The sequence below is a fragment of the Anabrus simplex genome, chromosome 5 (genome assembly GCF_040414725.1).
Source record: "Anabrus simplex isolate iqAnaSimp1 chromosome 5, ASM4041472v1, whole genome shotgun sequence".
NCBI classification, from domain to species: Eukaryota; Metazoa; Arthropoda; class Insecta; order Orthoptera; family Tettigoniidae; genus Anabrus; species Anabrus simplex.
In genome coordinates this window covers 94,210,776-94,223,416 of record NC_090269.1, presented here as the reverse complement: position 1 = coordinate 94,223,416, position 12,641 = coordinate 94,210,776, and the positions used below count along the sequence as shown (strand labels likewise).

Below are 12,641 nucleotides of genomic sequence, written 5' to 3'. Positions count from 1 at the left end.
CCCTAATTTGCCTCCTGCATCTGTGATAATATTGGATAATGCACCATATCATTCTCGACAGGTGGATAAAATACCATCGAGGTATGATACACGAGTGACGATGGTTCGAGTGGCTACACAAGAGAAGCACTGTCTGCGACGCAAATCAACGGAAAGGGGCCTTGTATAGATTAGTTGAGGAAAACAGGCCTCCCAATAAAATTTATGCTGTTGACGTCATGGCTGGTGAGACAGGTCACGTTGTCCTTCATCTTCCCCCATACAATTGTGATCTGAATGCCAATGAATTGTCATGGGCAAAAATAAAACGGGAATTCAAACGACATAATATTACGGGAGACATGTCAGCAGTTAACTTACGACGACTCACCATCGAGGCATTCAATTTAGTATCTGCCGCAGACTGGGAGGGGTATTGCAGAAAGGTGAAAGAACAGGAAGAGGAATACTGGAGGTACGACGGTGTAATGGAAATAGCAATGGACGCGATTGTCATTAATAGTACTGCAGATAGCAGTGACAATAGTGAAAATGATTCTGAAAGTGATATGTCTGATAATTCATAGTGCTGCAGATAACAGTGACGATTGTGCATGTAGTTGTGGAAGTGTAATTTCAGAGAAATCATGCTAAGATAATAAAGGTTTAGAAAATGTATATCGATCGATCATACTATTGATTCAATTCAGATTTCATTTCCATTCAGTTGACAGTAAAACCAGAACTGTCAGCGCTCCCTCCTTACTCCTCACCCCGTAAAAATCGGGCTCAAGAAAAAGTTTGCGTATATTACAAAGGCACTCAAAAATGCCTAGCGTTTTAAGTAGGTAACCTTTGAAAACACTGCCCAATTGTTCCACAAATTGTTGCACAATCCTCCACAGGAGGTTTGTGCTACAATGACTGTAATTACCCCATACAAAGAAGTCAGACGGATTCCGAACAGGTGAGCAGGAAGGTTTCACAAAGTGTCACATAATCCTCCACAGCAGGCATGTGCTATAATGATTGTAATTACCCCACACAAAGAAGTCAGACAGATTCAGATCAGGTGAGTAGGAAGGCCAAGCAATTAGTACATGGTACCTATTCAGTGATAAGGACTGTAAATTAGCTAATGTTGCACCATTGAAATTCTAGGAAATAACATTCCAATGTATAATACAATGTACAAATCTTCAGACCAATGTTTATATAACCTTTTTATTTACATTATAGCCTAAATGAGAAATTCAACCTTGAAATTTTGTCATGTATTTTTACACATCCAGTATACCTGCAATACATGGTAGTGACTGGTGTTGAATATATATAATGAATAAATAAATTTTAAAAAATAGCTTGAAACTTACTACACTCATTATGGATCGGCATTGACGGTTATTCAAGATGGGATAGTACTTTCCTCCCTCAAGGAATTTACAAGTGTTGAGACTGAGTGATTCTTTACCCATATGCAGCACTACTAAGTTGCCGAACTGGATTTCCTCTGTAGTCATGAATATGACATAGACGTCAGTTTCCTGGCGCTGTGGTGTTGAAAGGACAAACAGTGTGTCCCACCTTAGAGGAATGGCCTTAGTTAGGGTGCTCAATGTGCTGGTGTGAAGCACTTTTCTATCTGAAACAAACAACCATACACTTTATTATGACTTTGAGCATTAAGTCTGCACTTCTCTGTTAATTAACTGACGGTTCAGAGCAATACTATCATAACTACCATTTTTCAAATTTTATACTAAAGCAAATTAAAAGTTCCCTTATACACCAGAAATCACTATGGAGACTTACAGCTGTTAGTATTAGCTAGAATGCTGACAGCCATGTCTCCACGGTGATTTCTGATATACAGATAAAGTTGTCATATTGGCTAGAATGCTGACAGCCATAAGTCTTCATGGTGATTTATGATATACATTAATTTTTAATTTGCTTTAATGTAAAAATCTGAAAAAGGCTAGTTACAAGAGTATCGGTATTGCTCTGAACTGTCAAACTATCATCTCCACAATACTCTATTTGCATCTAGCTCCAAGCTCTTGTGTAGCTCTACAGTTCTTTTCATGAAATCATTAAAGACTCAGTCTAACAATCGTCGCCTTGGTATCCCTCCACGACCGAGTCAAAGAAGTCCATTATTCTCCTGGGAAATCTACCTTCTTCTCTTCACCTCACATGCATTCACCACCAAAACTGATTTTTAAGCACAACTTCACCGATCATTTTCACTTCCAACTTAGCCTTTATCTCCTCATTTTGAATACCCTCCTGCCATTGTTCCCAAGAGATTTTTACCAGCAGTTATCCTCACAACTTTTAAGTCAGGTGATTCCAATTTATGAATCAAATATCGTGACTCCACCCAGCTTTCACTACCATACAGCAAAGTTGGTTTGAATAAAACAATCTCACTATCTCCTGAATGCAAGCTCAATCGGCGCGCCCCTAACCACATGGCCAAGTCGCTTGGTGGTGTGAAAATAGACCAATGTATATAAAGATAGTTTCGTCCGGGAGCTGACTTCTTCCTTACAGAATAGCCTACCAATGGTAACAACGTTACACTACATACAGTGGCGGCTGGTGCCGAAAATCAGTTGTGCGTTATAACCCTTCCCCCATCCAAAAATAAAAAATATTTAGAAACATATGCAGTTTTCAAGAGGCTCTTCACTGAGTTTTTCATACTGAACAAACACGCGAACAACTCCAACACATACACACATTCCTCATACAAAACTAATTAAACACACAATAATACCTTCAATCACAAAACATTAATGAACTCAGAAACACTTGGTGTAAGCGCGCACAAACAGAACTTTGCAACGTTATAAAAATAAATGAAATAAGATCAGAAACGTCGTAATGCAAAATTACATGTTATGTTGCTATAGTGAAATTTATTTCTGTCTCTGTAGTGTAACAGTTAGTGTTATTAGCTGCCGTCCTCGGGAGCCCGGGTTCGATTCCCAGTACTGCCAGAAATTTTAGAATGGCAGGAGGGCTGGTATGTGGTTAAAATGGTACATGCAGCTCTCCTCCATTGGGGGTGTGCCTGAAAAGACCTGCACCACTTCGAGATGAGGACACAAGTTTACTTAGTGACATTTATAAACTAGATATTTTGTAATTGAAGGACATCACAATATCATAACTTTTATTTTGACAACATTTTTATAGTTCATCAATTTACAAATGTGGCTATGGAATAGGCAAGTTGGAAGTATTAAAAGACCTGTAGCTTATGGCTTTCTCTACAGTATTTTCTTTCCCGTTTGCTTTGGGCGAACCACTCTTAAATGCTACCGCTGAGTCACCTGACACGTTCTCATTTCCGTCGAAATGCTGGTGTGACCAGTGCTGCCTCTATGTGGCCGAACGAAGACTCGCTGTGAAGTGATGTCTTGGCTGTTCTTTCCACAGCCTATCAAAGAAGTTTGGCACGCATGTGCAAAAGACGGAGTTCCTGCTTTCTGGCAAAAGGCTTAGAAATTCTCGCTGAGCCACGCTGAGCTGTGATCTGTTATTCTTTGACTAGCGTGTTTTTTTCATTGCACTGTATTTGATTGTAGATAATATTATTAAAGTAATTTATTTTTCAAACAGGCAATGGAGGAGGAAGTAGCTTCTGCAGCTATCAAGAAAGAGAGGGCTGACCAGGAGGGGAGGGAATCTAATGAGGTGGGTAGGGTTGAGGCTCTGGTCATGGGGGATTCCATCGTTAGACATGTGGGGAAAGTGTGTGGAGGAAAGGGAACCAGGGTAGAATGTTATCCAGGAATTAGGTTGAGGAAAGTAGAAGTGAGGGAGGAGGGGAAGGAGAAGGTGGTAGTGTTTCACATTGGTACCAACAACGTAAGGCAAGCTGATATAAGTACCAACATAGTTGGAGATGTGTGGGATCTGGTAAATGCAGCATGGGTGAAGTTCAAGGAAGCGGAGATTGTTATTAGTGGAATACTGTGTAGGAGGGATACTGACTGGAGGGTGATTGGGGACTTAAATGAGACTATGGAGTGGGTATGTGGAAAACTGGGAGTGAAATTTCTAGATCCTAATGGGTGGGTAGGAGATAGGGATCTGCGCTCAGATGGCCTTCACTTAAACCGCAGTGGTACGTATAAGTTAGGAAATTTGTTTGGAAGGGTAATAGGGAGGTACATTCAGGGAAACGGGGTGACCTAGGGAGCGGTGATAAGGGAACAGGGAATTGGAAATCAAGTAGGGATGACATAAAATTGTTAGTGTTGAACTGTAGAAGTATTGTAAAGAAGGAATAGAATTGAGAAATGTAATAGATATATATTTACCAGATATTGTAATAGGAGTTGAATCATGGCTGAGTAATGATATAATGGATGCAGAAATTTTCTCACAAAACTGGAGTGTGTATCGTAGAGATAGGATAGGAATGGTGGGAGGGGGAGTATTCATTCTGGTGAAAGAAGAATTCGTAAGCTATGAAAAAGTTAAAGATGAGACTCGTGAAATTCTAGGTGTAAGGCTCATTTCTAAAGATAATAGGCGACTTGATATATTTGGAGTGTACAGACCGGGAAAGGGTAGCACTGACATGGATTCAGAATTATTTGATAAGATAATCAGCTATGTAGGAAACGACAAGGAAAGAAATGTGATTGTAGCGGGAGATCTGAATTTACCAGATGTCAATTGGGAAGGAATTGCAAACGACAGGAAGCATGACGAACAAATGGCAAATATGTTAATATGGGAAGGACAGCTGATTCAGAAAGTGATGGAACCAACCAGAGGGAAAAATATCCTGGATGTGGTGCTGATAAAACCAGATGAGCTCTATAGAGAAACTGAAGTAATAGATGGTATTAGTGATCATGAAGCTGTTTTTGTCGTAGTTAAAAATAAATGTGATAGGAAGGTCTTCAAAGTAGGACTATTATGCAGTACAATATGGCTGATAAAGCAGGCATGAGACAGTTTCTAAAAAGTAACTATGATCGGTGGAAAACGATAAATAAAAATGTAAACAGACTCTGGGATAGGTTTAAAGAAATTGTTGAGGAAAGCAAAAACAGGTTTGTACCTCTAAGGGAGGTAAGGAATGGTAAAGACCCACCTTATTATAATAGAGAAATAAAGAGACTAAACTAAGAAGGAGGTGCAGACTGGAAAGAAATAGAGTTAGAAATGGCTGTGGAAGTAAGGAGAAATTGAAGGAACCTCCTAGAAAATTGAATCTAGCAAAGAAGGCAGCTAAGGATAACATGATGGCAAGCATAATTGGCAGTCATACAAATTTTAGTGAAAAATGGAAGGGTATGTATTGGTATTTTAAGGCAGAAACAGGTTCCAAGAAGGACATTCCAGGAATAATTAATGAACAAGAAGAGTGTGTATGTGAGGATCTTCAAAAGGCAGAAGTATTCAGTCAGCAGTATGTGAAGATTGTTGGTTACAAGGATGATATCCAGATAGAGGAGGAGACTAAGGCTAAAGAAGTATTAAAATTTACATATGATAACAATGACATTTACAATAAGATACAAAAGTTGAAAACTAGAAAAGCGGCTGGAATTGATAAGATTTCCGGGGATATACTAAAGACAATGAGTTGGGATATAGTACCACATCTGAAATACTTATTTGATTATTGTTTGGTCGGAGGAGCTAAATCAGATGAATGGAGAGTTGCTATAGTAGCCCCTGTGAATAAAGGAAAGGGTGATAGACATAAAGCTGAAAATTACAGGCCAGTAAGTTTGACATGTATTGTATGTAAGCTTTGGGAAGGCATTCTTTCTGATTATATTAGACAAGTTTGTGAAATTAATAACTGGTTCGATAGAAGGCAGTTTGGTTTTAGGAAAGGTTATTCCACTGAGGCTCAACTTGTAGGATTCCAGCAAGATATAGCAGATACTTTCGATTCAGGAGGTCAAATGGACTGTATCGCGATTGACCTGTCTAAAGCATTTGATGGGGTGGATCATGAGAGACTACTGGCAAAAATGAGTGCAATTGGACTAGACAAAAGAGTGACTGAATGGGTTGCTATATTTCTAGAAAATAGATCTCAGAGAATTAGAGTAGGTGAAGCTTTATCTGACCATGTAAAAATTAAGAGGGGAATTCCTCAAGGCAGTATTATCGGACCTTTATGTTTTCTTATATATGGTATGTAAATGATATGAGTACAGGAGTGGAATCAGAGGTAAGGCTTTTCGCGGATGATGTTATTCTCTATAGAGTAATAAATAAGTTACAAAATTGTGAGCAACTGCAAAGTGACCTCGAGAATGTTGTGAGATGGACAGCAGGCAATGGTATGTTGATAAACAGGGTTAAAAGTCAGGTTGTGAGTTTCACAAATAGGAAAAGTCCTCTCAGTTTTAATTACTGTGTTCATGGGGTGAAAGTTCCTTTTGGGGATCATTGAAAGTATCTAGGTGTTAATATAAGGAAAGATCTCCATTGGGGTAATCACATAAATGGGATTGTAAATAAAGGGTAAAGATCTCTCCACATGGTTATGAGGGTGTTTAGGGGTTGTAGTAAGGATGTAAAGGAGAGGGCATATAAGTCTCTGGTAAGACCCCAACTAGAGTATGGTTCCAGTGTATGGGACCCACACCAGGATTACCTGATTCAAGAACTGGAAAAAATCCAAAGAAAAGCAGCTCGATTTGTTCTGGGTGATTTCCGACAAAAGAGTAGCGTTACAAAAATGTTGCAAAGTTTGGGCTGGGAAGAATTGAGAGAAAGAAGGAGAGCTGCTCGACTAAGTGGTATGTAATACCAATATAATGGTCCGTTATTGGACATTATAAATTATCCAGCTAACTCATTCCTGGTTGCCTGCGTTTTGCCCTCGTGTGCTAAGTTAGGCTCGTCAGTTGGGACTTAGCACACCACCCAAGACGCAAGGCTAGTGCATACCGTGGAGGCCACTGCATAGGCTATTTGCAGCCACCAGCAGTGCCAATGCACTATGAGAGCTATGTCTCAATTTCCAAAAATAGATGCCTGCCTGGCCATCAAATGATGTAGATGTTGATTCCCATAGGGAACCTAAAATATTTGTCCTGAATGAGTGAATTTATAATACCAATATAATGGTCCGTTATTGGACATTATAAATTATCCAGTTAACTCATTCCCTATGGGAATTGCTCCACCACAATTTGGTTTCACTTAATATACTCCCAACCTGGGAGAATATTCGTTCTAAATAAATCATTCACCTGTTCTTGTTTTGTAATCCCAACTTGATATTCTTAAAGTTGTCTTAACACGATTTCAACTGCTTCAAGTTTCTTTCGGTTACATTCTGATGACGATGAGTGTTGAATTCGTTTTCTAGAGTTCCCCATGTGTCTTCCTTTTGTTTTAGATTCACACCTTCTGTCTTCTTATACCGGTACCCTACTTCGTCTATGTATTCAGTCGGAATATCAAGAGACAAGGACTTTTCAGTTGTGCTAGTGAAGCGATTGCCTCTTGTCTTGTCTTGTCTTGTCTTGTCTTGTCTTGTCTTGATAATTTGAAGGGCTTCGCGTGATAGCTGTGTACCCAGTCACTGATCCTATAATAGAACTCAAAGTATGAAGCGACTGCCTCGTAGCGTACACGTTTCTTCTTCTTTCTTCGTTTTTATTTGGACTTTACTCTGCGCACTACGTCCAGTCATTAACTTGATTTAAGTATTACTAATCAAAGGTAGGTACTGATAAACAGAAGTGCGAATTATTTTATTGGGAGAGGTTGTTTAGGCCAATGTAGTATACCGGTACGTTAGGAATATTATAGCCTTCTACCGTACTGTTAGTAACAAGTAACTCTGCTAGTTGAACTGTGGGATGATACACTAAACAAGAAACAGTATAGAGGAAGTTGAAAGCCTATTGAATTAAGTTGGAAATGAAATGTTGTTGCTGTCTTGGATATTCATCACATTGAAACAATGATTTATAGTGCCGATAGGGCCTATAATTACCACAATTACCCAAGTTGTTATACTTAATATTTATATGATATACCGGTACTGCAGATGTTCCGGTGTACAGCCATGATTAAAACGAAGTCTTACTATAGTAGTTATATGACGTCTGGTGTAGCCTACTGTCCTTTTGCGAACCATGGTTTAGTAGCAATTGTACTTTGGATATTGTATAAATGTAAATAAATAGTACCTTTATATTTTGCTGACTGTTGCTATTGTTCATTCCACTTTTCTCGTATAAACTTCTTACACAGTGTCCATACATCATTTTGTGGGACTGCTATATGGTTTTGTAAGCCTTATCCATTAGCTGCCTTGTTTGCTAGTTTACCTGCCATCACCTGCCATGATATTGCCCTCTATTCCAGAATGTCCCGGGATCCACGTGAATAATACTGAACGATTTAGTATGGTTAAATCATAAAGTAATTTTCTTAGGTTTTCTATACACCAATTTTCCGCGTTGGTCAGGTTTTCTAATGCCTTAATACCGTAACACTGAGAGAATCCGTACGGTACGGTACCTATAAGTGCTTTTTGGATATTTGAATATTTAATACACAGTATATTAATGCTTGACGAACTGCAAATACCGGTATTTCAGCTGTATATATATAGATGCCATGTGGGGTAATGTGAATGTTTGTTATATATATATTATATATACACTGACTGACAGAGCAAATGCAACACCAAGAAGGAGTGGTTCAAAAGGGATGAAAGTTGGGGAAAAAACAGAGACGGCACGGACGAATAATTGATGTTTATTTCAAACCGATATGCAGGTTACACAATGCGCACGGCATCGACTCAGTAGGATGTAGGACCACCGTGAGCGGCGATGCACGCAGAAACACGTCGAGGTACAGAGTCAATAAGAGTGCGGATGGTGTCCTGAGGGAAGGTTCTCCATTCTCTGTCAACCATTTGCCACAGTTGGTCGTCCGTACGAGGCTGGGGCAGAGTTTGCAAACGGCGTCCAATGAGATCCCACACGTATTCGATTGGTGAGAGATCCGGAGAGTACGCTGGCCACGGAAGCATCTGTACACCTCGTAGAGCCTGTTGGGAGATGCGAGCAGTGTGTGGGCGGGCATTATCCTGCTGAAACAGAGCATTGGGCAGCCCCTGAAGGTACGGGAGTGCCACCGGCCGCAGCACATGCTGCACGTAGCGGTGGGCATTTAACGTGCCTTAAATACGCACTAGAGGTGACGTGGAATCATACGCAATAGCGCCCCAAACCATGATGCCGCGTTGTCTAGCGGTAGGGCGCTCCACAGTTACTGCCGGATTTGACCTTTCTCCACGCCGACGCCACACTCGTCTGCGGTGACTATCACTGACAGAACAGAAGCGTGACTCATCGGAGAACACGACGTTCCGCCATTCCCTCATCCAAGTCGCTCTAGCCCGGCACCATGCCAGGCGTGCACGTCTATGCTGTGGAGTCAATGGTAGTCTTCTGAGCGGACGCCGGGACTGCAGGCCTCCTTCAACCAATCGACGGGAAATTGTTCTGGTCGATATTGGAACAGCCAGGGTGTCTTGCACATGCTGAAGAATGGCGGTTGACGTGGCGTGCGGGGCTGCCACCGCTTGGCGGCGGATGCGCCGATCCTCGCGTGCTGACGTCACTCGGGCTGCGCCTGGACCCCTCGCACGTGCCACATGTCCCTGCGCCAACCATCTTCGCTACAGGCGCTGCACCGTGGACACATCCCTATGGGTATCGGCTGCGATTTGACGAAGCGACCAACCTGCCCTTCTCAGCCCGATCACCATACCCCTCGTAAAGTCGTCTGTCTGCTGGAAATGCCTCCGTTGACGGCGGCCTGGCATTCTTAGCTATACACGTGTCCTGTGGCACACGACAACACGTTCTACAATGACTGTCGGCTGAGAAATCACGGTACGAAGTGGGCCATTCGCCAACGCCGTGTCCCATTTATCGTTCGCTACGTGCGCAGCACAGCGGCGCATTTTACATCATGAGCATACCTCAGTGACGTCAGTCTACCCTGCAATTGGCATAAAGTTCTGACCACTCCTTCTTGGTGTTGCATTTGCTCTGTCAGTCAGTGTATCATTTCAGCTGAGGGGAGTAAAAAGCGGCTCCAACATCAGATGTTTTATGATGTTTTGACCCGTCAGTATAAAATGGGATATATTGTTCGTATTTATCTAAAGTAATTCTTAATGACCTATTTGTTATACATCTGTTTATATTCTCGGAAATACTGTTATCGTCGAACTTTGAGCGTATAATATTGGGTACGGTATTTGTATATTCGCAGGACATATTACGGAGTAGGCTACTTAGGGCGAGTTCGTGTTTGTACTCCATTAGGTCTTAAATATATAAATTGAACATATGCCCATAGGAGTGCCGGATAAGATACTGAACGATTTGTTTAATGATGATTTCCTGTTTGCCCCATCTAATGGGGGATTAATCATACCGGTATATACGTTTTTTGGTAAATATTAGTAACTTATTGAACTTTTAGACAGTGCTACTATTGAACTTTTAGACGGTGCTACCTCGAAACTATTTTGTGTCAGTGGCGTATAGCCCATACTGAGGGCTATCAAGGCTATCAGTGAAGCCCAAACCTCAAATGGGTATGATGGAAGTCTGAAACAGCTTATAATGTAAGCATCTGACACATTGTTCCATTTACAAAACGTGAAAGCAGTGAGAAAAAATGTTGCACGTATTTCTGAGATCAAGGCATCGGAGACTGATATTGAAGCCCAGACTCTCGTCCCTCTCCCGTCGACTCACCCCGCGTGGTTTGCTACTGTATATCGGATAGGAGCGTGGACCGAGAGTATGGGAGTGGTAGGCTTCGGTCTGTCAGGTCGCTACTGCTAACTATCAACCATGCATTACTCATCATATATACTTCCTCACCTCATACTTCTGACTTATATAGATAACAGAGTGCTGGTATTTCACTTCCGGTTACTTTTACATAGGAAGAAAAACGCAGTAAGGCTATATCTGTGGGCCTGTGTTTTCAATTGTTATTGTCCTTGTTACGGAGATATCCGTGGTAGGTAGAGGTGAAAGAAGGTGCGGGTGTGAATGGGTTTCAAGCTACGAAATTAACGTGCAATGTAAAATTAATTTAAAATTTAACTAGGTTATATTTTCTTTTCAAAAACAAGAGATAACAATCATAACAGGTACAGAGTAGCAAAAAAGTAGGTACAATATTACTGGATTCGGGTTCAGTGCCCTTACTTCATAACTCTTGGGCAATCAGCCCCGCCTTACTCCAAAAAAAATTAGCCAAGGGGCAGAAAACCCCATTCATGCCCAGGAGCACTGGCTCCAAACATTACACATAAAGCCTGCACGAGGCATACAGAAACAAATTTCAAAGAGCGATCCGCTCTCAAAATTGTAAGCCTATCACAAGGCCACACCAAACTCTACCTTCAAGCTGTCCTCTAAGGACGTATTCACAGGGGTAAAATACCCAACCTACGGAGGTCTATTACATGAAAAGAAGGTTGATTACATGACCTCTAAAATAACAATTTGAGAGGAGGCGATCTTGCACTCCTAATACACTTTGTTTTTAAAGCCTAATCTGGCTCTGGGCCGCTAACGCAAGGGCTAATCCCATACTACAGAGGTGACTTAGAGAAGAACACTTTACATTACATAAACGAAGAATAGTTTGAGAAAATAAGTTCACCTCAAAACAAATGTGAGTGGGAGCTCGAGAGGGTTAGCACTCTCTATCCCAATATGTAGCTTTACAAGAAAAAGATGAAAAGAGTAATTACATTTTGGGAAAAGGTTACATGATGGAAATGCTTCGAACCCGCCGCGAGTGTTAAACTGCCGACCTAGCAAGAAAAGAAGTTATTAATAGGCCATTACCTGGTGTTGAATGGCTGAAGAAGAAAGAGGCGCTTCCCGCCTCCTGCTATGTACTTAATACACTGAAAGATGGAACAGAAGTGGCCCGGAGACCCCAAAATCAGCAGTTTATATACTCTCGCGGAAGTTTCTAGGCGTTAGGGGAATGAAAACACCCGCCCACAATGTTTTTATTGGATAGGACCCCGCAACAGATACAAGTTGGGGGAAGATACACCAGATTGGTCAGAAATTACTAAAAGAAATTCGGGATTGGATAAATCTAAAACAAGGGGAAAAAGAGGTGTATACAGCCAACTTAAACAATAACAGAAAGAAATTTAACAAGAAACAAACTTTTGAAATAAAAATTTCTCCAACAAAATAGTTCTTTGACTCCGCACTAGGGTGCGCTATTGTTGATCTTCAGTAGTGTCCTCTAGAAGAGAAAGTTCACACTTCTTACGTCAAGCGAAACAAAAACACATCAAAAGTGACACAGTTCAAAAACTCAAAATTTTCCACGTGGTGACATCTTCTGAGAAAGTAGAGAATTAATAGAATAGATAAAGTTCAACCTTCCTCCAGAAGAGGAGTTTCAACTGGCGCAACTTTTAAATAAACGGTGTAGAGGTGTACCGCCCGGTACAGTCCTCAAAATGAAGTAGCATTTAGTCTACTGTACATCCATTACACTGATTACAATGATGTCGGTATTCTTCGGAGTGAGACCAAAATGTGCCTCCTTAGATAGGACTTTCCAGTAAACGATTTCTAGGACTC

General features: G+C 41.0%; 1 protein-coding gene across 1 annotated transcript in view; it reads right to left on the bottom strand.

Annotated features, from left to right (window-relative positions):
- Window positions 1-12,641, bottom strand: part of LOC136873786 (uncharacterized) — a 788,774-nt gene that overhangs the window by 677,213 nt on the left and 98,920 nt on the right. Inside the window, exon 5 of the mRNA XM_068227569.1 lies at window positions 1,353-1,621. Within this exon, the coding sequence (XP_068083670.1) occupies window positions 1,353-1,621 (269 nt within the window). The remainder of the gene's footprint in view (window positions 1-1,352; window positions 1,622-12,641) is intronic.